We start from the raw sequence: 27291 nt of genomic DNA on the forward strand, positions 1-27291 counted from the left end.
ATATCTCATGTAGTACAGGTCTTCTTAAAATTCCCATGTAACCAAAGATGACCAAGCATGAGCTTAAACTGCTGATTTTCCTGCCTCTGCCTCCCAGTTGCTGGAACCACAACAATCCCCTTCATAGTAGTCTCCTAATGGTCAGAGGAATTGGACTCTCTGGTCCTCCTGTTATTAACTTTCTCTTATGTTTTTGGCAATAGTCAATGTTGCCAAACTTTCCTTTTGGCTTCTTGAACATGAGTGTTGAGTGTCTAGTCCCTTAATCCTAATGATTCCCTCAGTGTCTCTCCACTCCATACATATTCTCAGGTTTCATTCTTTTATCTCCATATTCCCAAATTGATGATAAATTACAAATCTTACCTCAGGCCAGTCTAGATATCTTCTCGTGTATTTATCAACAAACTGTGGAGATCTAACAGTTCCCTAAAGAAAGCAGTTTCTCCTTGCCTTGCCTCACCACAGCAAAGTTCTTGTCTTCCTTCTCTGTTCTTAGATTATAAACAGAAACCACAATCGATTCACTGGGTTGTTCATTTCCCACAGCCAGCTGATTTTTCTGATTTATTTATTATTTATTTATTTATTTATTTATTTATTTATTTATTTATTTATTTATTTATTTTGCTTGTTTTTTGAAACATGGTCTCACTATGTAGCTCTGGCTGTCCTAGAACTCATTATGTACACCAGGATGTCCTGGAACTCACAGAGACCTTCCTGCCTCTGGCTCCTAAGTGCTGGAATTAGAGGCATGCACCACCACACCATGCCAACAGCTAGCTAATTGTATCACAGCAACAGAAAACAAACTAGAACACCCTATGTGAGTTCCACCCCCTTAACTGGTTTTCAAGTCTGTTCCTCTTTTTCTTTCTTTCTTTCTTTCTTTCTTTCTTTCTTTCTTTCTTTCTTTCTTTCTTTCTTTCTTTCTTTCTTTCTTTCTTTCTTTCTTTCTTTCTTTCTTTCTTTCTTTCTTTCTTTCTTTCTTTCTTTCTTCCTTTTTGGTTTTTTGAGACAGGGTTTCTCTGCGTATCTTTGTGCCTTTCCTGGAACTCACTCGGTAGCCCAGGCTGGCCTCGAACTCACAGAGATCTGCCTGCCTCTGCCTCCCGAGTGCTGAGATTAAAGGCGTGCGCCACCACCGCCCGGTTTCAAGTCTTTTCCTAAGGTCATCTTTGAAACGGATAGGCAAGCAAGCCAAGGTCTGTTGAACGGATCCTCAAGAGAATGAATTGGGTAGAAGGATAAACTGAAATCAATTACGACACAAAGCACTCCGTGCTAGCAATCATGGCAATAGGTTTTCTATCTTCGGCTTTTCGAGGTGGTTTTCATAGTTTGACAATAGACATCACTTGTATGTATTTCCTTGGGCATGATTTCCTAATTCCCTTTTCCCTGCTTTCCCGTGAATCTTTTTTCCTTTTTCCTGTGTAGTCTCTCTTTGGCGTCCCGCTTGCCTTTCTGGCCTCCTTCGCTTCTCGTTTCCCCGGCTCCGGGCCCCGGGTCCGCGCTCCCAGCACGCTGGTCAGCTCCCTTATCGCCTACGAGCACGCGCACGCACCCGGCGCCACCCCCGCAGAGCCCGAGTCACGAGGCCGGGGGGCGGGGCGCCGCCGGGAGGGCGGGGCCGCTGCCGCAGCTTCGCCGCGCGCGTGGGCGGAGCCGGCCGCACGGGCCTGCCCGCTATATCTGCGCCTGCGCCGCGCCGCTGCGGGGCCAGTCGGGACGGAGGAGACAAGATGGCGTTGCGAGCGATGCGGGGAATCGTGAACGGGGCCGCGCCCGAGCTGCCCGTGCCCACCAGTGGGCCGATGGCCGGAGCTCGGGAGCAGGCGCTGGCAGCGAGCCGGAACTACCTCTCCCAGCCTCGACTCAGTGAGTACGGGGAAGGGAGCGTGTCTGCCGAGCGTGTGGCTCACCTGTTCAGCCCGCGGGGAGGGAATGGGATTGATTTTTCCACCCCCCGCGTCGCGCAGTTCGCAAGCCGCCCCTCGAGCTTTGCGTGAGCCTTTCCGCGGCTTAGGTGGGCCGAGGGCGAGAGCACCGACCGGAACCTTCCCGTGGGCTGGTGGGCTCCTGGCGATCGACCGCCCCACCCTCTCCTGGTTCCCTGGACTGGAGTATTCTTAGGCACTTGTCTGTCTCTGAAGGCCACTTCTTGTCACTCCTCTGCCCCTGGCCTCATTTAAATGTCTCGGGGTCGAGAGAACGCCCACTCCCGGTCCCCTCTGCCCCTGAGGACCTCTGGACAGGTGGACTGAGCAGGAGGTGTAGTGTCATCGCTGACGTGGGCAGGCCCGCGGCTAGAGGGAGATGTGGCTTATTCTGTAGGGACCGCTTCACAGGAGGACACCTAGATACCCGAGAACCTTGGAGCTGAAAAGTACCCAAGTCGTGCAGTCTCACCCTCTCATTTTACAAGCGAGACGCCTAAGGTTCTGGAAAGGAGAGGCCATGCCAGGCTTCAGACATTTAATAATTGGCAAAGGAGGAACCAAAAATCGAGGTTTCTTAATCCTTGCTTGATCTTATGTCGTTTCTTCGTTTACTGACCAGTTGACCAAATTCGGTTGACTGAAAGGTTCCTTGGCAAAGCCAAAAAGCTTTCCCCTATATCTAGTGTTATGTGCATAGACTTAAGTGTAGATTATAAAAGACCTTAATAAACCATGTTTAAGTAGACAGATCAGTCATTCCCAAAGAAATGGCTCTTGTTGGCTGAAGATTTCAGTTGTATAGCATTAAACCTCTACACAGCTCCCTTAAAACCAGACTGAGAGCTTTGGAAAGAGACTTTTAATTTAAAAGTGTTGTTTTCCAGGTAATGAGACTGTATTTGCACTGGTTAATTGCCAGCCTGGCTCTGTGGGTGGCTCATTGGTTAAAAAGAATTTCAGATGAAGGGTTAGCAAGGCCCCCTCCAGCCTGACTAATCCTGTCCTGAGCTGTCAGTAGGTCATGTGATAACACTGCAGTGTGGGGAAGGAAGAAAACACGTTGGAGACAGGATTGCTGAGATGTGCCTTTTAGGCTTTTTTTTTTTTTTTTTTTTTTTTTTTTTTTTTTTTTTTTTTTAAGAAAATGCCTGCTAGGGGCTCATAGGAACAGAAAGAAACATTGAAAAACCTGAGAGATTTATACCTGAGAATTAGTATGCATGCTTTGATCTGGGCAGAACCCATAGACTTTGGTGTGGCTTCTAGAAAAAATGTTATAAGAATACAGTAGCCTGGCGGCGGCGTGGTAGTGCACGCCTTTAATTCCAGCACTCGGGAGGCAGAGGCAGAAGCAGGCGGATCTCTTTGAGTTTGATTGAGGCCAGCCTGGTCTACAAATCGAGTTCCAGGAAAGGCACAAAGCTACACAGAGAAACCCTGTCTCGAAAAAAAAAAAAAAACCAAAAAAAAAAAAAAAAAAAGTATAGTAGTCTGTGTGCATGTAATAAATCATTCATTGTCAATTCAGAGAGCACAGAAAATTCCATGGCTAATTGGTAAGCCCTTCAGAGATATGAACAGTGTTTCTCCACCATCTACATGTGCTTGGCCAGTGCTTGAAGAGCTTGTCCAGAGGAGGATCCTGCTGACGAAGATGGTGTTGAAAGTGCTTAAGTTGTCCTCTCTGTACCCCCAAGCTCAAGTGTCTGACCTAAACTTGCAGTTCTGTAACTTCTCCTAGGCGTTTAGTGGGTAGATTTCTCATACGGATGGAGTTTGCCAGGAGTTGGAATACTGTACTTAAGCAAACAACTGACTAAATTTAAGTGTCATCTTTTACTGGTTTTTTGTCACATTTTAAATCAGTTTTAAATGCTTCCATGTAAATATTAACATTTCCATTTTTATTATTAAAGTTTCACAATATCATCTAAAGTGGTAAATAATTATTTACACTCTTTGAAAGAAGGAATGGAGTAATACTGGCAGTTGCCCTGTGAAAATAGGATCCTGTTTTAAAATACTTTCAGGATTATTGGACTGTTAAAAAGAAATGGAAAGTACAATATTCAGGCTTTAAATTAGTTAGCTTGAACACATCATTTGACTTTCTGATATCACACGGTAAGAAAACTTTGCCTTTTAAATTTCAGCAAGATCAACAATATACACAGAGCTTTTAAAGCAAAATTTCCCGAGCTTGATTGGCTCCACTTTTCTTGACTCACGTGTCAGCTAACCTTAAGTTTCTTGTCTCATAAAGCAGAGCCCCAGCAAAAACGCAGGTAAGGGGCTGCTTGCTTTTCTAGACCTTCTCTTTCAGGTCCATTGCTCAGGTTAGTTGTCTGCTCTTGCCCAATAGAAGGGATTGCCTCTGGAGTTTTTGTTTTGCTTTTAAGGTGGTGCCTAAAGAGCTGGGGCTTATTGTGCAATGGTTTTTACTTTAAATGTGTCACAATCCTTAAGGGTGTTCGAAGTGTTGAACAACCTCTTTCCCTGCAAGAGGAAGAGCCAGTCATGTGGCAGAATGCATATTCTTTAAGATCTTTGTAGTTCATGGAGTTTTGTTTTTTTTATTGGTTGGTTGTTGAGCAAGTTGTTTGTTTTGTTTGTTTGAGAAAAGCGACTCTCTTTGTAGCCCTGGCTATCCTGGAGCTCACTGTGTAGACAATGCTGGCCTTGAACTCAGAGATCTGCCTGCCTCTTCCTTCTGAGTGCAGCTGGGATTTAAAAAAAAAGTCATTCACCACCATGCCCAGCTTGTTTTACCCCTTCCCTGGCAAGACTGGAAATCACTATGCAGTATAGTAGCTGTCCTGCCCCAGCTTCCCAAGAAATCATGGTTTTTAAATGCTACTCCATAAAAGTTTTTGTCTAGTATAACCATGTGTCTGCTGTTGCTGTAAGGGGAATCTTTCGTCATTGGCTTTGCTGTGTGATGTTCTTGGATGCCATACTCTGAACTCATACCGTTTCCAACTGCTAGTGGTTATCCTGATGAAGGATGGAATGTGTGGAGGACTAAAAGGTGGTACCTGATGTTTTCCATGCTCTGTTTTCTTTTTTAATACTTCCATTGTCAACATGGAAAGGGCTGACCTTCTTATTTAAACTGTCTTCTTGCACCAATTTCTAGTACAATTGCTAGCAACTGTGAGGTCTCCACATTTTAAGTTATACTGTTACCAGTTAGAAGAGTTTCAGGACCATAGAGTAGCAACTATGTAATTAAAGGAAAGCAGCACAAAACTTTTAGTAAGACAAACCACAGGTCTCCCATTTGGTAATGTTTTTCAGGGCTTTCCTGTCTGAAAGTTTGTAGTAAGGTTATACTGGCTTTGCTTACCTTACAGTAGTTTATGAAGATAAAATCAGATAATCTGAAAATGCTCAGTAAAAATGTGCCTCACTCTCCATGGTTTGGTAGTATTTTCACTTAGTTCAGGTTATGGGATCCATTAGTTTAGCCTTTCTCTATGTGTCTGTTTAAATTACACTAATGTGTCTCAGTCTGACCTGTACCTCACGAGGTCTCCTGTGTTTTTCAGATTGACCATGAGGGAAAACTGTACCTTCTCTGTCAGATATTCCATTCTTGGCTTGCAGAGCTTGTATCTACTTGATTTATCAGTAACTGCAATGGGTTCAATAGCCACCCCAGACTGAGTTTAGGGCTACTATTCTTGAATATCTGAGTGCTGGAGGGGGGTAGCTTTGCAGCTGTGACAGATGTAGAAACCAGGGAAAGTGCCTGCACCACCCAATTGTAAACATCTTGCACTTTTCATAGCTGAAATTATGGGTACTGTTGCTGCATAACTCACTGTTTGAGGCAGGGGCTTACTGGAATATGCTGCCATGCCCAACCTCAGTGTGTAGTTCTTAGAAATAGAGGGTGCTGCTCTACAAAAGTTTCAGTCTTATTAGGATTTAACTCAAATGGTTAGAGACAGGCTTCCTTCAGGTTCAGGTGCATGGGTAGCTCCTTCTCTCTGAAAATGATTTTTCTCTGGTAAAGCTAGGAATAATGAACTGTTGCTCTTAATTAGCAAATTTGTAGTGTTTGCTTATTGGCTTTTCAAAGGCCATGTATTCATTGTTGCGAATTTAGAATTCTTTTTTAAATTTTTTTTCTTTTTTCTTTTTTCGCCTGTTTGCTGTTGTGGGGATTGAACTCAGGACCTCTAAGCCTTGTCTTCTATAGTGGATGCCAACTCTGCTGTTGACAGGAAAAGCCGTGACTAATGCTCCTTTCTCTTGGTCATGTGTTTTGCTTATGACTGGCAAAACTTCGTAGTGTGTAATGAGTTTGAATTTTAACCATGAGATTCTGAGCCATGGTTGTCAGTACTAGAAATTCAAAGAAAGTACAGTCTTTTTTTTTTTTTTTTTTTTAAGTAGAGAATTTTAAGAATTTTGGAGGGATTTTAATGAAGTGTTTTGAGCATTATCAATCCACTTATCCCCTTCCCTGTGCCTTAAGGCTTAGGGAAGGTTTTAGAAAAGTATATTTTTTTTAAAGTGGGTTTCAAGAAGTAATGTAACTCACTTTCCATTTCCACACAGCAGTTCTAGAAAGTCTTTGAGAAACATTTTTTGGAGTTTTGAAAATGAAAACAAGAAATTTTTGAAAGGTTGGAATTACATGTTTTTTAAAACAGTATTAGATAATCTTAAAGCAGTAAGAGTGTTTTCCTAAAATTGGCCCAAAATGCAGCAAATTTAACACCCTTATCCAAGATAGTAAAAGACAGTCTCCTTTTGGGGGCCCCTATTGAGACTATTACAGTTCAGAAACATTCAAGCAGATATTTGCCATCTGTGTTTAAATGTCTCAGTATGGGGTGGGCTTGCCTGTTCTGTCCCAGAGTCTGGCAAGAAACTTGCTTCCTGGCCTTGGGCGGGAGGGAGTGGAAGCCCCTTGAGTGGACAGACTGGTTAGTAAATGGCTTCCTCATTCTTAGGAAGATGGTATTTGTTCCAGGAATCTTTGTCCAAGCTGATTAGAAGATCCCAAATCAGACAAGTAAAACATTCCTGATCAGTTAATAGTTTCACATGAATTATTTCAGGCTTTATGATGTGTTTTCCTAAGAAATGTATTTTTTTAACTTCTGATTATGAAATTTAGCAAATTTTGAAGTTGTCTGTTAAAATTTCTATTTCCTACGTATTTTGTGTCTAATCATCATGAATCTTGCCAGCAATAATAGATAATTCCTTTCTAAGATGAGTGAGGGGCTGGAGACATAGCTCAGAAGTTAGGAGCAGTTACTGCTTTTGCAGAGGACTTGGGTTCCATTCCCAGCACTCAAATCAAACACTTCTCAACCCCTCGCACTAAAATTTAGACAGCCATGCATAATGCGTGTGAAATATAAATAAACATTTAAAATATATATTGGAATGAGTGAAAGTAGACTAGGTGTCTCTTTCTAGGCATACTTTGCAATGAATAGTACTGTTCTCTTTAACGTAGAAGTAATATCTGACTCTTTTGCTCCTTTTTTTGCCTGGAACTTACCCTGTCCTAGCCTTCCTGGTTTATAGACAGAGAGCACTGTGCCCTGCTGACTTTTCAATATTTTTTATTGTATATATGTCTAAATTTGTTTATGTTCATTTAGCTATTGTGTATGTATGTTTTATGTGTCTGGACGAGTGCATGTGTGGAATAAGAGGACAACTTTGGGAGTCAGTCTTCTCTCCTCGGTGTGAGTCCTTGGAGATTGAACTCACGTTGTCAGTCTTGAAGGCATGAGCTATCTCAACAGTCTCCTCTGTCTCCCTTCCACCCCTGCTTGCATAGCTGTCTGCCTGTGTATTTTTGGGGGTGTGGAGAGATAGCTCAGTGGTTAAGAGCACTGGTTGCTCTTCAGAAGATTCACAGCACTTTATGGCAGCTCTCACTGACCTTAACTCCAGTTCCAAGAGATTCTAATATCTTCTGACCTCCACAGGCACAAGACATACATGCATGTAGGCACAACATCCATACACATGAAATAAAAATAAAGGTTAAAAGAAAAAAATGTAAAGAATATATTTCTTGGCTGGTTGGTCACTCATGCCTACAATCCCCAGCACCTGAGAAGCTGAGGCAGGACAGTTGCTGCAAGTTCAGGACTAGCCTGGGCTACAGAGTAAGACCGTCTCAAAACCAAGTAGAGTACTTATCTTACTGGGTGAGGTAGTACACACTTTTAATCCCATCATTCAAGGAAGAGAGAGACAGATCTCTGTGAGTTCAAGTCCAGCCAGAGCTACATTGTGAGATGTAAATGTTGCCAGTTTAAAAAGCAACATTCCCCCTGCCCTGCATAAAAACTGAACTTTTAAAGGGAAGCAGCCTCCGTGCTTGCTTGGTATCCTGAGAACTGTGGCTTACTTTGGAGTAAGATTCAAATGTCTCTGAAGATGGATATTGAAAAGTTGCACAGGAGCAGCCATATTTTAACATTCATTAAAAATTTGTGTAGCTTTTTGAGTATCCATGTTCTAGTGGGTAGATGAAAGGAAGGCTTGTTTTTGTAAAATCCAGAGGGCCGGGCCGGGCCGGGCGGTGGTGGCGCACGCCTTTAATCCCAGCACTCGGGAGGCAGAGGCAGGTGGATCTCTGTGAGTTCGAGGCCAGCCTGGGCTACCAAGTGAGTTCCAGGAAAGGCGCAAAGCTACACAGAGAAACCCTGTCTCGAAAAACCAAAAAAAAAAAAAAAAAAAAAAAAAAAAACCAGAGGGCCATGTTAGCTTGTGCTGTTTCACTAAACATAACTCTTTCTTTCCAGCCTACAAGACTGTCTCAGGAGTGAATGGTCCGCTAGTAATCTTAGATCATGTAAAGGTAAGGCCTTGTCCATTATGGTCTGACTGTTGTGCTTCAGATTTCACCACTGCTCTTTAAGTTTGTGTTATGAATTATAAACCATTCTTCGGTGTGACTGTAAATATTTTCTGTAGGAAAGAAAGACCAAAAGTTAGAGGGCTGGGTTCCAGTATTAGGCTTAGTATGGATTCCATTTCATGCCCTCAAGTTGGTGGGGGAGATCTTACATTATATAGGTTTATGGGGGGAAAACAGAAATAATGAGTGTGTTTTATAACCTGAAGGATAATATACAGAGATGTGGTGTCTTATGTCCTTTGTCAAAGCCTGACGTGTTATAGGCTATTTTAAAGTACTATTTTCCCTCTGTACTAAAGGTTAAACTCTTGACTAACTAAGTGTACTTTATCTTTGAGAGCCTGACATGGACATGCAAGTAATGAGTATATGAGAACAGATCATCTCAATAGTGGCTTAAAATCCTAAACAGAATAGTTTGTCCTCATTGGTCATAAGGATCTTTAGTTAACATGTTCTTCTATGTCTATTATGAACTTCCTGTTAATTTTAGGAAAGGAGTTGTAGAATCTCGTTTCTAATTGGTTACTCTGGACTAAGCTTTCTACCTGGTTTTTACAATCAGAGTATCATCAGAAAAAAAATATTACAAAAAAATGTTTTTAGTGGCTGGAGAGATGGCTCAGAGGTTAAGAACCCTGGCTGCTCTTCCAGAGGTCCTGAGTTCAATTCCCAGCAACCACATGGTGACTCACAAGCATCTGTAATGTGATCTGGTGCCCTCTTCTAGCATGCAGACAGAACACTGTATATAATAAAGAAATAAATCTTTTAAAAAAATGCTTTCTTTAAAAAAATGTTTTTAAAAGACAAGGAGAGTATCAGAGAAAGTCCTTTAGATAGTGTGCTTTCTAGAGTTTCTGTTGGTGGCTGTTGGGGCAGGGCAGGGAGAAGCACAGTTAATCAGTTTGTTGACAGATGCTAGTGAGGATCACGTATGTTTTTAGCATGTCACCCTCTGGAAGCAGAAAAAAGATTGAGAAACATTTTTTTTAAAGGGCAAAGTGCATATTCCTTTTAACTTTTTCTTTTTTTTTTTTTTTTTTTTTTTTTTGGTTTTTCGAGACAGGGTTTCTCTGTGTAGCTTTGCGCCTTTCCTGGATCTCGCTCTGTAGACCAGGCTGGCCTCGAACTCACAAAGATCCGCCTGGCTCTGCCTCCCGAGTGCTGGGATTAAAGGCGTGCGCCACCATCGCCCGGCTCCTTTTAACTTTTTCACTACAATAATATTTTCCTTTATGAGAAAGGATTCTTACAGAGTAATCTTGAGAGTAAACCTGGCATACTTCCCTCTGGCCCAGAAGGAGGCCTTGAGTATCCTCTGTTACTCTCTGCCTACTCCTTTGATTCAGGGTCTTGTTTATTTGTTTGTTTGTTTGTTTTGGAGCTGAGGCTCGAACCCAGGGCCTTGTGCTCGCTAGGCAAGCGCTCTGCCACTGAGCTAAATCCCCAACCTGATTCAGAGTCTTTCCCAGACTATTGCTTGTGTTTTCTCAGTTGGACTGGAAGCCCTCAAGCCCCACACATCCTCCTGGCTCCAACCCCTTTATCTACCACAAAGACAGCAGGCAATCAACATCTTTAGGAGACCCTAGTAAACAGGTTCTCAACCTGTGGGTTGTGACCCTTTTAGTGGGGGTTGAATGACCCTTTAACAGGAGTCACGTCACATCAGATATTTATACTGCAGTTCATAACAGTAGTGAAATTACTGTTAAGAAATAGCAACGAAATAATTCTATGTTTGGGGGTTACCACACCTTGAGAAACTGTATTAAAGGGTCACAGCATTAGGAAGGTTAAGAACCACTACCCTAGTAACATTCTTTTTTAAATTAGTGAAAGCTACTCTGTTTGCTCTTGGCTTCTGTCCTCAGTTCTTCTAACACCAGGTGGGCAAGTTCTCCCTCCCCAGCAACTGAGTTCAGTTTTTCAGTAGACCTGAAATTCGACTCATTTCTTACTCCACTGACTTTGTCACATACATGCACTGTACCCGCTTCAGTCAAGCATTATGGGTATCTAGGTAGACACAGCTACTGTCTGACTTGGCTCGAAATCAGAGGGTCTCTATTCATTTTCCATAATTTGCTGGAATAGCTTATCTAAAGCAGACACACAGTTAATTTGCCATTGCTGACTTATTTTAAAAGGTAAACTAAAAAGTTTAAATGAATAGCCAGTTGAATAAATATCTAGAATTCTAAGAAGTCCTGAGTACAGGGAGGGTCTGTCCCGAGGAGCTGAGGGTAGTACGTGTCTGCATGTGGCTACATTCTTCCAAACAATAAAACTCCCAGCTGTCAGTCAGGACTTTTGTGGAACTATTGTTGATCGATTCTTGGCCAGTGTTGACTAAGTCAGAGGATGGGATGTTTGAAACATCTAGCCCTCTAATTGGATGTTAGTTCACCTGGACAGTGGACACCATCCATGATCTCTAGAGGTTTCCCAAAAGTCACCACATTAAGGTACATGTGTGATTGAAAGGATCTGGTATGAATAATAAAAGACTTCCTTTCATCTTGATTGTTCCTGATACCTGGGAAATGACAAGGGTTTTAGGAGCTCTGGCCAGGAATTGAACTGAAAATGACCAGGAGAAAGATGAGAATGTTTGTTGTCACCGCTGCTGTCCATCCATCCTTGTGTTTGACGTCAGCAAGCAGTAGGCAAAGAGCGGCGTGAAAAGGAAGGGAGAGATCACAGCAACTGTCCCTGTTCCCTGATGGGACGGCACAGAAGCTTACCGCATCAGTAGTGTTTATTAGAGACAGTTTACAGAAACCATTGTAGTCTCTGTGCTATGTGCAACTAGTGTATAGAGAAAAGCAGGAAGCTCACGGAGAGAGCTCCAAGGCACTGAAGACACAGAAATTCCATTTGTTTTGTGTGAGTCCACTTTACTTTGACTGGGTGAGTAGACTCAAATTTGTAAAAGAATTGTTCCTTACCAGCTAGGACAGTCAGAGATGGGGTGAGGAAGCATGGGGAATTAGTGAAGGGATAAACCCATCCACATAACAAGGATATGGGACCCAAACACCTGCACATGGATGATCTGATCTTTGGTTGTCTTTTATGAGACAGACTCATAACACCTCCCCCACTCCCAGACAGAGTTTCTCTATGACCCTGGCTGTCCTATAACTCATTCTAAGACCAGGCTGGCCTTGAACTCAGAGATCCACCTGCCTTTGCCTCCTGACTGCTGGGATTAAAGGCGTGCGCCACCACTGCCCAAGACATATGTAGCCCACTCTGACCTGGACCTTGCAGTCCCCCGTCTCGGCTTTCTGAGTGCTGGGATTTTATCTGGCACACATGAGTTTTTGACATGATGAACTGGGCATTGTGAGGCCCTGGGAAACATTTTATGCTAGTCAAATGTTGTTAGAGTATTCATTTCCCAAATAAAAATGAAAAAAATAATAAATAAATAAATAAATAAGGAATTCAACCCAAATGGACTTGAGTGAAACATCGAGCTGTCAGGAGCCCATCAGAAGACAACATTGAAAACCCGTTTATGACTTTCAGGTCGAAGGTTTTCTTAATAAAAGATAAACCATAACAATAATACTTTCATGCCATAACCTTACATACTTCGGTGAGATAGAAAATGTTGTAAGCAAAATTAAAAGATAAGCAGCGTTGTTTATAAGAGGATTAACATCCACATTCTATAAAACCACAAGTGAGTAAGAAAGAAAAAGATTGACAAAAATAGAGATTGGTTTTGTTTGCTCTTTTTAGGTTTTGGTTGTTTGTACTAATAGGGGGACTGTGATTTAATCTGGTACCTTTGCAAAATAATTGAGCAGAAAATGATACAATTTGCCACTGATATGTACACATGTTCACCGTTAGTATGTAGCTTGCTAACGTTTGTGAAGAGTTACATGCAAAAATGAGGATTTATTATATCATTAGTGTACAATATAGGACAGCTTGTGTTTTATCAGGTGAACAGCTGAATTAAGTATGACATGGTCATTAGATGACGTTTTTACTTTTTGATACAGGATCTCACTGTGTGCTACCTTGGTTGACCTCTAACTATGTGACCAGGCGTGCCTCTGCCTCTAAGTGCTGGGATTAAAGGCGTGTGCTACCACGCCCAGCTTGGTCATTAGGTTTCTAACTGTGCCAGTTGTGTAAACATTAACTTTAAAATGTTTGTTTATTAACTTTTTAACATCTCCAAATCCAAAGGCCTTACAATCCCTAATGTACAGTAATCTGATTGAAGGGATTTCCCCCCTCAAAGCACATGATCTCCCAATAAATCATGTTATTAGATTATGACTAATACCATGACAATGTATTATGTTAAACATGGGTCAATATAGTAAAGCAAGTTGCCCAATGATGCCTCAAATACTTTACCAGTTAAGTATATAAAACAGCATCTTAGCTGGGTGTGGTAGCTCAGGAGCTTGTAATTCCAGCCCAAAGGAGGTATAGACAGGAGGCTTGGGAGCCTGAGGTCATCCTCAGTTTTGTATATATAGTGAGTTCAGGGCCAGCTTGGGTTACATTATATCCTGTCTCAAAAATGAACAGTATAAGGCTGGATGGGAGTGTGGGGTAGGAGGGAATCTTTTAGAGATACACATTCTTATATAGAAGGATATAGATCTGTTTAGACTAGATTGTGGGAGGCTCTGCACATTATCTTAGTCTGATAGTAACATTACATAGTAACATTTTATCTTTTTCCTGTCATGTGAGCCCAGAAAATGAACATTACTTTGAGTGGCAGAGACATTGTTATTGGTAATCTTTCTGGAATCTTAAAACCTTAAGGTATACACAAAGAGAAAAAAAATAGTAAGTATAATTGCTGTGTTTTGCAAGATAGTACGTTCCTCTCTGTACCTTATACTAGTTTGCCACTCTGTGTGCCGGTGAACATAAGTTACAGGGACCCGGATTCCACTCCCTGTGTATTTGTTGGAAGACTGGGAAAGTGCACAGACAACAAGGCGAGGTGGAGATGCATACATAGAGTGTCTTGAGTAGCTTTTAGAATGCTGATTCTTAATGCTTCACTGTTCTCCTGCCTAGTTTCCCAGATATGCTGAGATTGTCCACTTGACCTTACCGGATGGCACAAAGAGAAGTGGACAAGTCCTGGAAGTGAGTGGCTCCAAAGCAGTGGTTCAGGTGAGCACCCTCAGCACCGGTGAGCCGTTCCCTGATCAAGGCCCCATTCACTGATGATTGGATGCTATCAAAATGATACCCAGTTCATTTCTATTGAATTTTTTCCTTACAATTCCCAGGTTTTATTAATGCTGTTTTATTACAGGGAAAGAGAGGTTTCTTAACATGTCCCCTAAAAAACAGTCTAGAGCAGGGGTAGGTAAAATTTCTAAAAGTGGCCAGATGTTTTCTTTAGATTTTATAAGATGATTAAAAGTCCTTAAATTTTCTTTCTTTTTCATTGTTCTTTCTTTCAATCATCATTTTTATGCATAACTGAGACCCTCAGCTCGTTTGTGATATTTGACCCTGCAAGCAAGAGCCTTGGTCTAGTAAGTGTCCCTGACCTGAATTCCTATGAACCTTCTGATTGATTTTTTTGGTAGGTATTTGAAGGGACATCAGGTATAGATGCCAAGAAAACATCCTGTGAGTTTACTGGGGATATTCTCCGGACACCAGTGTCAGAGGATATGCTCGGTAAGTGGACATCACTCTTCATTCTGCACACAGATCTGTTTCCTTTTCGACTTACTTATATAATATCTAGAAACATAAAATGCAGATTTGGAAGTCTGGGTCTACTCTGTTTTCTCTTGTTGCCGTTGTATAGGTCGGGTATTCAACGGATCAGGAAAACCTATTGACCGAGGTCCTGTGGTGCTGGCTGAAGACTTCCTAGATATCATGGGTAGGGGCAGTAGATGGATTTCATTCAGTGTTGGGGAAAATAACTTCTGACTATTGAGAGCCTTGCCAGAGAGAAAATAACTGTTATGGTATCACTTAAAGTAAATCATTTTAAGTACAGAGAAATTCAGTGTATAGTTTTGATCTTTTAACTTTATTTCTACTTCTGTCAATGAATAATATGCAGACATTCTAACGTCATCCATCCCTTTTTGGAACACACCAGGTCAGCCAATCAACCCTCAGTGTCGGATCTACCCCGAGGAGATGATTCAGACAGGCATTTCTGCCATTGACGGCATGAACAGTATCGCTAGGGGACAGAAGATCCCCATCTTCTCTGCTGCAGGCTTGCCACACAATGAGGTGAGAGCGAGAGCCAGCCTACTTGCTGTGGCATGTCATGGGGAGAACCCTAGAATCAAAGGGCTTACCTGGCACGTGGTTGGTCTGGTCTGGTCACCCAATTCAGGCCCTTGTGTCCCCTTTCACTTCTACTTCTGGATCTTCATAAAACTTAACAATGAGCTTTGTTGACTAAGTTTAGTAATTAAAGTATTTAAGAGTTCAGGATCAGTTACTTTGCTGCGAGAATATGATTTTAGTTTACACCTTGTTTCTTTTCATCCTCAACAGATTGCAGCTCAGATCTGTCGCCAGGCTGGTTTGGTAAAGAAGTCTAAAGATGTGGTGGACTATAGTGAAGAAAATTTTGCCATTGTGTTTGCTGCTATGGGGGTAAGTATGGTATTCTGTTTGGGAATAATACAGAATTAACTGTTATTAGAAAGAGGTCATAAACTGCACATACACCATTGACTTTGTTCCTAGATAGAGACAGTGCGTCTTGGCCCAAGGAATCAAATTTAGTATGTGGCTGAAACTTAATAATACCCTGTGTGTCCAAAGGCCTTTACTCCAATTTACATTTTAAGAAGAAAATAAAAATGGATGCTTGAATTTTTAAAAGATGGAACAATTTAGATTCATAGCTTGGCCTTTATCAGAAATAGATGTTGAGAATTTTCTTTCTCCCAGCACTGATGAAGTCATTAATATTTAGGTAAACATGGAAACAGCCCGGTTCTTCAAGTCTGACTTTGAAGAAAATGGCTCAATGGACAATGTCTGCCTCTTTTTGAACTTGGCTAATGACCCAACGTAAGTAAATCCGGTCACTTCTTTCCGTTTGAGGAGGCTGGGGATCAAAGGAGTTAAAGAGGTAAATGCCCCAGTGAAAGCCTCGTCCCTGGTGGAACCTGTATCTAGATTCCGGTCTGCGTCTTGTTTCGCTTTGCAAATGACAGAGTTAACATAGACACTGCCGCTCATAGCAGTGACCAGTGAAATTGACTGGATTGTTGTGCATGTTAAGTGAGTTATTAGGACATAATAGATAACCAGTAAATAACTTTTCTTTTACCTAGGAAATCCGTCACCTGTTTCCTCCCCGTCCCTTTCTCACCACCCTTCTCAGTTCTGAGAAACAACCAGCATTTGTAACGTAATTTAACCTAGTGTTTCACTGTTCCCTAAGTACACAGAGTAATTGCCTGCAGAGGCATCTTCAAAGTAATAGTTTTTCTCTCCTGCATTTATTAAGACTGTCAAAGGGGAAATTGCTGGTGTGTCCGGAATTGTTTTGGTTCTGGCTTTTGAGTGATCTGGGACTTGTTCCCTTTCAGCATTGAAAGAATCATCACTCCCCGCCTGGCTCTGACCACTGCTGAATTTCTGGCTTACCAGTGTGAGAAGCATGTCCTGGTCATTCTGACAGATATGAGTTCTTACGCTGAAGCACTTCGAGAGGTAACTTTTCCTTCCTTCCTTAATTTTTTTTTTCTCAAACAAAATAGCTCAGTTTGTAGGGTTATCATGACCCTTTGTAAGTTTTTGTTTTTTCTTTAATCATGTTTTTGAGCTTGCTGCTGATTGGTTTGTAGATTTTCTTCATCAAAAAAGACAATACAGCTTTTTTTTTCTTTCTGTCAACTTGGAATTTTTAGAGGATGTGGGTAAAATGAATAGCCTGCTTACCACATTGTCACTGTCCCAACGGTCTAAGAAGTAAGAAAGCACCACAAGCTGTGGTGATGTTATACTCCCAGAAATTCCTGTCTACACTCTATGCTAAACCTTTCTGATTCCTGATTTTAAAAATATTGTGTCTGAGTATATGTATTCTCTTGCGGAGGCCAGAAGAGGGCACCAGACCCCCTGGAAGTGGAGTTGCAGGTGGTTGTGAGCTGCCCCGTGTGGGTGCTGGGAACTGAACCCGGACCTCAGCAGATGCTCTTAGGCTGCTGAGCCATCTCTCCAGCCCCTCAGGTCTCTGTTTTTAATGATTATAGTGTTTTAATAAGTGGTCTGGCAACACTGTCTTTGGAACTTTTTTCTTCAGAAAACCAAATGTTTGCTTAATAACAGTTACAGCATTATCACCACACAGAAATTTTAGGGTATTTTAAGACAAGTTCCTGATATTTTTAATAAGGTACTGTTTTGACTACATGAAAAGACTTCTGAGGAAACCTGCTCTCTAACATAGATTTTAAATTTTTCAAGATTATCACCACACTGTCACAGTGTTCACGTTGACTCTGTGAAGGGCTAGAGTCTTCCTTCATTGAAATAGATCAATACTTTGGGTAAGGACAACAAAAATGAGCTATGAGAAAAGATTGGGTTTTTTTTTAAGGTAAGTAATTTACAAACCTAGATTTCCTTTACATTCGATTCAGTAACATCAGAGTGTTCTGCCAGATTGCCATGGCAGCGTCATTGTGCCTTGATGACTGCTGGTCTGTAGATCACACTTGGAGTGACATTGCAAGAACCCTACATTAGTAATGCTCTCAGGTTCTTGTGATGGTGGAGTAAGGCAGCTGCCTGTATTCCCATTTGTGTGTCCCTGAGGAAGACCTTTAATTATTCCTACTTGGTGCAGCGGAAAAGACTCCTGGCTCTGTGAGCAAGGTCATATATAGCTCAGTATGGCCTGAAAATTTAATATGTAGCTGAGATACTAACCTTGAATTTCTGATATTCCTGCCTCTCCAAAGTGTTGGGATTCTAGACATATGCCACTAAGCTGGGCTCTGGCCTTTTGATTTTGGGAAACTTATCTGAGACTCAATTCTGACTATAAAATATGGGATACACTTTCTTGTTTGGCTGTTGTGAAGATTGATTAATAAATGTGAATCGTGCAACAAGTGATTAGTTTTTGGTATGTGTTCCTCATTTTGACCTTTTCCAGTGTGTTTTACATAAAAATGGATTGTTACACAACATGACATAGTTAATGGATTAAAAATTTTGCTCAGATTAACTATTTGAATTACAGGATTATAGCTATAGTTTTTTTTCCTAGTACATTGTTGCAATAAAATTTTAGCAGAAAATCTAATTGTTTGTTTTCTTATTCAGTGTTTTTGTTTTGAGACAGGGTCTCAATGTGGTCCAGGCTGGCTTTGAACTAATAGATTTCCTGCCTTTGCCTCCCCAATGATGGGATTACATGTGTACACCACCACACTCAACTAAATTTCTTTCATAGAATTTATTTATGTACATAATATTTATTATTGTCACTCAGTATTTTTAAACATATAAGTGAAGCCTTATGAAAAGAACAGAATTTTTTTTGTTTTCAGAATCCAAAGATTACTATCTATTCAGAATTGAGAAAAGTGTAGTCATTAGCAAACTAAAAATAGAGGAATTGATTTTGTGAATAGCATCACCTTTCCAGACCAACTGAATTTCTGATTCATTTTAATTTTCAACATTTTTTATTTATAACCACTTAAATTAATATTTTGTTGGAAATATTTAAGGATACAATCTTTTTTTTTTTAACTTTTATTCTTCTCTCATACTTGACATCCTGAGTACAGTTTCCCCTCCCTCTACTCCTCCCAGTCCCTCCACTCACCCAGATCAACTTCTCTCATTTCCCTTTAAAAAAAAAAAAAAAAGCAGGCTTCCCAGGGATATCCACGGACCATGGCCTAATAAGATGCAGTAAGACTGGGCACAAACCCTCATACCAAGGCTGAATGAGACAACCCAGTAGGAGGAAAAGGGCCCCTAGAGCAGATGAAAGAGTCAGAGACACCCCACTCCCACTCCACTCTTAGGGGAGTCCCATAAGAACACCAAGCTACACACCATAAGGTACATGCAAAGGACCTAGCTCAGACCCATCCGGGTCCATGTTTGTTGTCAAGCAGACATTCTAGCCAGACTTTTTTTTTTTTTACTCTGATGTGACATGGTATTCTTCTCCTTCCTTGATTTGCTATCAGGTTTCAGCAGCTAGGGAAGAGGTTCCTGGTCGGCGAGGTTTCCCAGGCTACATGTACACCGATTTAGCCACGATCTATGAACGTGCTGGTCGAGTGGAAGGCAGAAATGGCTCTATCACCCAGATCCCTATTCTCACCATGCCCAATGATGGTAAGTGTGCATATTGACTGTACCAGACATCATCACTGTAAGGGCTGTTGATTGATGAGAGAGCGAGTTAACATTTATTTATTTGTATGTGGGGGTGGGGAGGTGCTTTCCACAGTGTGCCAGTGGAGGTCAGAGGACAGCTTGGCCAGAGTTAGTTTTCTCCTGCTATATGGGTCCTAAGGAACTCGGGTAATCAGACTGGATAGCAAGTGCCTTTACCCATGCACCAGCTCAATAGCCCCAGGGCATTGATCCCATAGAAGTTACCCCTCTGTCTTTTTGAATTAAAATTCTTCTGAGAGCTTGACCTCTAACTATATACTTACCCTTATACCCTTAACTATATACTTACATCTAAACGACATTTTCATTTGAAGACTATTCCCAGTGATCCTTATTACTTTCTGTAGAAGAGCGATTTTCTTTGTAATTGAATTTCAGATTTTCATTTATTTTGATGTCTGCTGTTTTCAGAGCACTGTTTTAATTATGAGGAATTTGTTTCTACTTAGTGTAAGCTGCTTGGATTTTCTTGTGAGCCAGTCATTTAAATAGTTACACGTGCAGTGAAGAGCGTAGATGTAAAGACAACAGACTTTTGGGATGTTTGACTCCAGCTTGGGTAAGAAGCAGCTTGCTTTTCTGGGCCTATGGAAGCATACGGTACAGCAAGGCTGAGTGTGCTTGGAGTGGGGCTTTTCAGACTTCCTCTACCGCCATGCCCCTTTGTCCATACTTCATTTTAAAAAGCACTTGTATACGATAATTTGGAAAACACCTCACCCTGGTGCCACTGTTGTGATGGTTTGTTCCTCATCATGATGTTGAGCACAGAGAAGTGGGGTGATTTGTTAGATTAGGAAGCGGTAGCTCTGCAGCCCAGAGTCCGGATGCATAATCCACAGCAGCAGTTCTGCTGTATGCTTCGGACATGAACATGCTTGTCCCAAAGGAGTGGACACAGGGGGGCCTTCTTCCCTCAGCGGGTTAAAGGCTTAGCACTTGTCATGGTCTTCGGGTGCTGCCTGAGCACCACTGCCATGGTGTGTCCTACGTTTGTGTAGTTTTGTGCTTAAGATGGGACTTGTATGTTTTAAGATGAAAGGACATAACTAGGAGCAAGTGAGCAAGTGTTTACTTCATAGTGTACAGAGCGTGTTGGAACTATTGTAACTGAACAAATGAAATTGCCATTTAGGGGCTGGAGAGATGGCTCAGCAGTTAAGAGCATTAGCTGTTCTTCTAGAGGTCCTGAGTTCAATTCCCAGTGCACCCACATGGTGGCTCACAACCATCCGTAATGAGATCTGGCTCCCTCTTCTGGCCTGCAGGCATAAATGCAGACAGAACACTGTGTACATAATCAATAAATAAATATTTAAAAAAAAAAAGAAAGAAATTACTGTTTAATATGGTAACTGCTAGATACATTGTCCTATATTTAAATTTGATTAAAATGAAATTTGAAATTAAGCCCTTTAGTTTCATTATCCACATTCAGGTACTCAGCAGCCATGTTTGGCAAATGCCTTTCCATCCTGCTTCCATATCTGTTGCTGTGATAAAGCACCATGATAAGCCGGACAATAATGACACATGCCTTTAATTCCAGCACTCAGGAGGCAGAGACAGGTAGATGTCTGTGAGTTCAAGGCCAACCCGGTCTACAAAGCGAGTTCCAGTACAGCCAAAGCTATTGCACAGAGAAACAAAACACTCTGATAAAAAACACCTTAAAGGAGAAGGGCTATGTTTCAGCTTATAATTCCAGGTTATAGTCCATTATTGTAGGAAAGTCAGGGCAGGAACTTCAAACAGCTAGTCACTCCACATCCATGGTTAAGAGCAGAGACATGAATGTTCAGTATCTCCACTGTTTCCATACAGTTAGGACACCTGCCTAGAGAATGGTTCCATCCATGGTGGGGTATCTGTTTACATCAATTAATTTAATTAAGATAATTCCCTACAGTTATGCTCACAAACCAACCCAACCAAGACTCGCTCCCCAGGTGGTATTCAGTTGACAATTAAAGCTAACCGTCACATTACTATATTAGACAGCACAAATACATCATCACAGAAATTTTTTGTAGCTCTTACAGGCAGAGGTGTGTAGGTAATACAGATTGGCTTCCTCTGAGATTGACTATATGAAAAAACCATGTGCTTAATTTAATACCTTACTTCTTTCTCTGGCAGATATCACTCATCCCATCCCTGACTTGACTGGGTATATTACTGAGGGGCAGATCTATGTGGACAGACAGCTGCACAACAGACAGGTACCGACTCGTGAACAGTGTGTTGTGGGGCTTGAAGTTACTTATCACTCTCCAATGACTTGATTTGCTCCTTGGGTCTATTTTGCTTAGTATCAGCTTGTTGTTTTTAATGTGGCTGTAAAAGTGTCATCTCTGTAAGCTAAAATCTTGCAGCAGGCAGAATGCAGATTTAAGAATTAACATTTTTATTCATTGTGCTTTTAAATGGCATCAGTTGTCTCAAGAGGACCTTTTTTCAGGGAATTCTATGCTAAAAGTGGTATATGGTATAATCTGTCAATCTTATTAATAGAAAAGCACAATTTTTGCTTTCTAATCTTTATTTTGCTTATAAAATTTTGAGTCCATGCAGAAGATTTTCTAGGCAGTTGAAACTGTAGATTTTCAAAACAATGTTGTGCTCTCTTTCTATTTCTCTTTCTTGGATCTGGTTCTTAAAAGAAATGCTGTGTTCCGGATGTTTCTCACTACCATTTCTTCCCTTGAAGAGATCAGACCTCTCTAGGAAGCAGTGCTGCAGATTCATGTGATGGGGAACTGGTGACTTTCAGTGCCTCTGTGCATTAACCTTGGAGTTGATTGACAGTGACTTTTTCTCCTTTCCTCCCCCAGATTTACCCACCTATTAATGTGCTGCCCTCGCTGTCCCGGTTGATGAAGTCGGCTATTGGAGAAGGAATGACCAGAAAGGACCATGCTGACGTCTCTAACCAGCTGGTATGTGCTTCTCTGAGGATGAGGCTTGAACTGCCGCTCTCTGTGTATTCTGCTGTCCTACCCATAACTTTTGCAGTGTTGTTTTTTTTTCCCCATCCAAGTAGAATTTCAGTGTTGGTTTGATATGGAATAATACCTCACTGAAACAAAGCAGCCTTTTTTCATAAGAATAAATGATGCTAATCAAGATTAAAATACCAAGCTTGGGGGCTGGAGAGATGACTTGGTGGTTAAGAGCATTTATTGTTCTTGCAAGAGAACCCACATGATGCTCACAACCGTCTGTAACTCCAGGTCTAGGGGAAGTGACATCTTCTGACCTCTGAGGGTACCAGGCATGTATGTGGTTCTCATAAATACATGCATGCAAAACACTCATGAATATAAAATAAAATACTTGAAAAATAAAACTAACAACCTACCAGGTTTGGGCAGCTTGTGGTGTCATACCTGTAATCTCGGTATTCAGGAGGCTAAGGCAAAAGAATTACAAATTGGAAGTCAGTGCGGGCTTCATAGTGACACTACCTCAGAAAACAGTGATAGCAACAAGAAAATTACCAAGCTTGCGACTCATTTCTCATACTATACATGGTTTTTAATTTTACTTTATTGGGTCTTATGTCCCTATTTGTTTATCTGCTTATTTATTTTTATGTGTGTTGGTATTTTACCTGCATGAATATCTGTGCACTACATGCATGCAGTGCCCAAGACCAGAAGAAGGTTTGGGATCGCCTGGACCTGGAGTTATAGAGACTGGTTAGCTGCTCTGTGGGTACTGGGAATCAAACCTGGATCCTGTAGAAGAACAGCCAGTGTTCTTAACCACTGGGCCATCTTTCCAGCCCACAGTTTTTTAAATTAAAAAGAGAAAAGCAAAAACAAAACAAAAAAAGCACTCAATGGGTAAAGGCTCTTGCTGCCAAGTCGTACAGTTCAATCATTTCTGCATAAATACCATACATTTGTTACTTAACATATTAAACAACCAACAGACCACTGAAGCTCATAGTTGTATATATTCTGTGAACTCCTTAATGTCTATAGATGGTACATCAAACATAAAAGAAAAATATCTGGCCCTGAAGTAGAAATGGCAGACCCGTGATATCACAGGCATTTAAATGAGACCTGCAGAAATTTCTCTTTGGTTCTTCTATATTTTGTTCTCTATCCACCGTAAATTCATTGGCACCTGAGGACGTATATTTTTGCAGTGTGGGTAATGTCTGTGCATTGCATGTCTGAAGGCCTCTTTCTGGGGGAGCCTATATAACAAGTACTTGACCACTTTCCTGGGAGCTGTCTGAGTTGTAGTCGTACGGGAAAAGAGCTGAAGCAGGCTGGGCGGTGGTGGTGCACGCCTTTAATCCCAGCACTCGGGAGGCAGAGCCAGGATCTCTGTGAGTTTGAGGCCATCCCGGTCTACAGAGCGAGATCCAGGACAGGCACCAAAACTACACAGAGAAACCCTGTCTCGATTAAAAAAAAAAAAAAGAGCTGAAGCAGGACACCTGTACATCCTCTCCCCTCTCCTCTTCAGTATGCATGTTATGCTATCGGTAAGGATGTGCAAGCCATGAAAGCCGTGGTGGGAGAAGAAGCCCTGACCTCAGATGACCTTCTTTACTTGGAATTTCTGCAGAAATTTGAGAAAAACTTCATTACTCAGGGTAAGATGATTCCCTTCAAACACATCTCAGAATTGTTAAGCCCTCCTTGCAAATCTTGAGCACTTACATTATTCTCTGCATTTTCTCCTCTATTGAGACACTCCTCCAAGTCTTAACCTCTGACTTCCCTCTGCCTTCTGAACATCCTCAGGGAAATCTCTAATTACATTTCACAAAGCCCAGCCACCGTTTTGCTGAGTGTTTGTTTGTTTGTTTTTCTTCCTAAGCATTGACTGTCACTAGACTGTGGGCTCTAATTTGCTGTATATGATCCTCACCTTCTCTCAAGCTCCCACATCTCTATGTGCTATAAGCATGTCTTTTCATGTGTTGCTATCCCTATGGACCCAGTAACCAGAAGGAGACTTTTCCCCAGCTGACCGCCTTCCTGCCTGCCAATACTCTGGGCTGTGTGATGTCAGTGTCTGCTGGGACATTTTTCCAGATAGTTATCTCAGTTGCTGGACAGCATTTTGGGTTTTTTGTTTGTTTGTTTGTTTCATTTTGTTTTTATTTTTGAGAATCTCATGCATGTGTGCAGTGAACTAAGATCATGCATATCTACCACCTCTGTTCTCCCCCAGCTCCCCATACAACCTGCCGTGTGTGTGTGTGTGTGTGTGTGTGTGTGTGTGTGTGTGTGTGTGTGTGTGTGTGTGTGTGTGTGAGAGAGAGAGAAAGATAACTCACTAGTCCAGTTGACTGGGCAGCATTCTTAACCTTCCTTATTCTCTAGTGATCAGCTACTACTCATTCACACTATTCTTCTTACTGTTATTTTTGGATTCTCACTACAATCTTTTGTTCAGTATTTTTCAAACTTTGATTTGCTTTTGAATCAACCAAGCTTCTTAAAAGTGCTGATTCTGACCCAGCAGATATTGTGGGTGTCCTGGGTGACGGCAAGGCTACAGGGGAGATTGTGGGTGTCCTGGGTGATGGTGGGGCTACAGGGGAGATTGTGGGTGTTGTTCCTGGGTGACGGTGAAGCTAAAGGTCTGTAACCAGATCTGAGGGTTAAGGCCCTCATCCAAAGACTTGTGCCGTCATCCTTGGCCATTGGTGCCAGCTTTCCACCACCGTGACAGCTCAGGGGAGCTGTTACTAATTGTATTGGGTGTCTCTCTTCTAAAAAGCTGCCGGTGAGTTTCCTTACTTGGCACATGTGGGTTAAGTAAGGCTAGAAATACTCCATCCTTTACTTCAGTGGTAGTTAAAGTAAGTGTGCTACTTTGAAGTAACACCTCACATGATACACTTAGGATTTGTGCACTCTTTTACCTATATTGTTCGCAATGAAATCACCTCACACAATGGCACAATTGTCGGAGGGTTATGGGTGGAACCAGTGCATGCTAGGCAAGTGCTTAACTGCTGAGCTACACTGTTGGTCTTAATGGAATTTAGTTTTCTTCCTTCCTTCCTTCTTTTCTTCCTCCCCTCCCTCCCTCCTTCCTTCCTTCCTTCCTCTCCCCCACCCTCGCCCCAGGCACCTCTCTCTCTCATTTTATACAGAACCTAAAAAATATGGTGACATTCTCTAGAGAAGAAACCCAGAACTCCAGCCACTCTTAATCTTGTGGTTGAAGATTTTGGGGGTGGGAGTGGGTTAAGAGGATTTAATTATACCATATTAAATAAAATAAGTTGGTTGGCTTGTAGTTTCAACTCTTAGTAGCCTCAAGGCTAGCTTGGGCCACTCAATGAGAGCCTGCTACACACTAAAGCTTTGAAAACCTGTAATATTTTCGGCTCTGTGGCATTTGAGGCTTTGAGGATTCCTGCAAGCCAAGCTTTTTCTCCTGTGTCCTAGCCATCTTTTTGCTGACCTTTGAACAAAATGCTGGGTCTAATTGCATTGTTTAAGGATCTTACTTGTTTGTCTGTCCACCTCAACCCCTTACACCAACATGCACATTGCCCGTGGGCCTCTCCTCACCTCTGATCTCTGAAGTACTTTGTGCCCTCATTTCTACATCCAGTCTTGAGTCCAAACCCATGTTTTCTGTCTTGTATTTTATGACTGACCTGATTGCTGGTTTGTAGACAGAATACTGAGTAACATTGGTCAATTGGAAGTACTTTGCTATTAATTCAGTATCAATATTCTAGGTCCCTATGAAAACCGCACAGTCTATGAGACTTTGGACATTGGCTGGCAGTTGCTTCGAATCTTCCCCAAAGAAATGCTGAAGAGAATCCCTCAGAGCACCCTGAGCGAATTTTACCCTCGAGACTCTGCAAAACACTAGCTGCTGCTGCTCGTGTGACGTGACCCTCTTGTGAAGTACTGGTCTGTTTCCTGATTCCTTTTGCACTCCTCCATCCCCACCTGTGTGTGGGAGTTTACCTGTTACCCTGTAATTAAAAACAACAGCTAGGTAACTATTGTGCCAGTGTTGCCACGTTTAAACTGCTAACCGATTGAGAGATCCCCGCTCAGAAAACCTCGCCTTCAGTGCTTGCTTGGAAGTAGCTGAAGGGCGGAGTGAAGTGTGTTTTCTGATTGTATGTATTTGTACATAGTGGAGAGCTAGTTGCTAATAATGTCTTGTTTGGGTCTCCCAAACCCTACCTCTCAACTCCCTTAAGAGTATCACTGTTTTGAAGTGAAAATGCTTCAGTCTCAAATTTAGGGGCAAGGTGGAGACGGGAAGAATTCTTCTTTCAGAAAACCCCTGAGGCTCTTGGCTGCGTCTTCCCTCTGGAGTGCTGGTGTGCCTGGGGCTCTGTCCTCTGCTCTCTGCAGATGGGTTTTACTGTCTGCTCGTGCTTTCTTGGGAAAGGAGTTTCCTTCTACCAGTGCTGTGAGTTGGGGATTCCGTGTGGCTTCTTTCTCTTTAAGGCTCCCCAGAATCATGCAACATTGCACAGTTGGCATTCTCCAGGCAGTGGTGACGCATCTTGTGCTGCTGATTCCCACTGGGCTACAGGAGAACTGAGACTTGGAAAAAGCTGGGGTACAGTTAAGAAAAACCCTACATCCCATCCTCATCCTGATGTGTTTATGGTGGTTTAGGTTTTCTGTTGCCTCCTAGGTCCTGAGGCGGGGTATGAAGATGGTGATGACTTGCCCTTGGGTTTGTTGGTTTTAAACTGTTCAATCCCCAAGCTTTCTGACCCAGCTCTGCCTTTCCCAGGTGATCTTGTGGCACGTATGGTAGTGTTTCTTTCATTCCTGCTCCTTCCTGGCGTGAGCCCTTAGCTATATTCTGTTCGCTTCTGCCATGTCTGCTGTTGGGTCTCTGCTGTGTGTTCTCAGGTGCAGCGGTAACTTCCCCACTCTGTGCATTCCATCTTCCAGTTGTTTTTCTCTGAGGGCATGGGGGGTGGTCAGCATGATTATATTTAATGTAGAAAATGTGACATCTCGTTATAAATGAAAATAAATGTTAAATTAAATGGAA

At 41.9% G+C, this 27291-nt stretch overlaps 1 protein-coding gene across 1 annotated transcript; it reads left to right on the forward strand.

Moving 5' to 3' along the window:
* Positions 1–1696: 1696 nt before the first annotated feature.
* Positions 1697–27291, forward strand: Atp6v1b2 (ATPase H+ transporting V1 subunit B2). The gene is made up of 14 exons (XM_028883834.1): positions 1697–1884; positions 8732–8787; positions 13918–14016; positions 14442–14535; positions 14669–14746; positions 14972–15111; positions 15382–15483; positions 15809–15906; positions 16431–16554; positions 19056–19206; positions 21409–21491; positions 22104–22208; positions 23755–23884; positions 25997–27291. Exons 1-14 carry the CDS (start codon positions 1749–1751, stop codon positions 26134–26136), a joined length of 1536 nt encoding a protein of 511 aa, XP_028739667.1. The 5' UTR covers positions 1697–1748; the 3' UTR covers positions 26137–27291.

This window comes from Peromyscus leucopus, chromosome 17 (assembly GCF_004664715.2).
Source record: "Peromyscus leucopus breed LL Stock chromosome 17, UCI_PerLeu_2.1, whole genome shotgun sequence".
Taxonomy (NCBI): Eukaryota; Metazoa; Chordata; class Mammalia; order Rodentia; family Cricetidae; genus Peromyscus; species Peromyscus leucopus.

What these genes read in the sequence shown, in the direction of transcription:
- Atp6v1b2 (XM_028883834.1), top strand. Translation starts at nt 1,749, where the DNA reads ATGGCGTTGCGAGCGATGCGGGGAATCGTGAACGGGGCCGCGCCCGAG. An exon ending in AACTTGGCTAATGACCCAAC is followed by an intron (nt 15,907 to 16,430) that starts GTAAGTAAATCC and finishes GTTCCCTTTCAG; the next exon opens with CATTGAAAGAATCATCACTC. An exon ending in GACAGCTGCACAACAGACAG is followed by an intron (nt 21,492 to 22,103) that starts GTACCGACTCGT and finishes TTCCTCCCCCAG; the next exon opens with ATTTACCCACCTATTAATGT.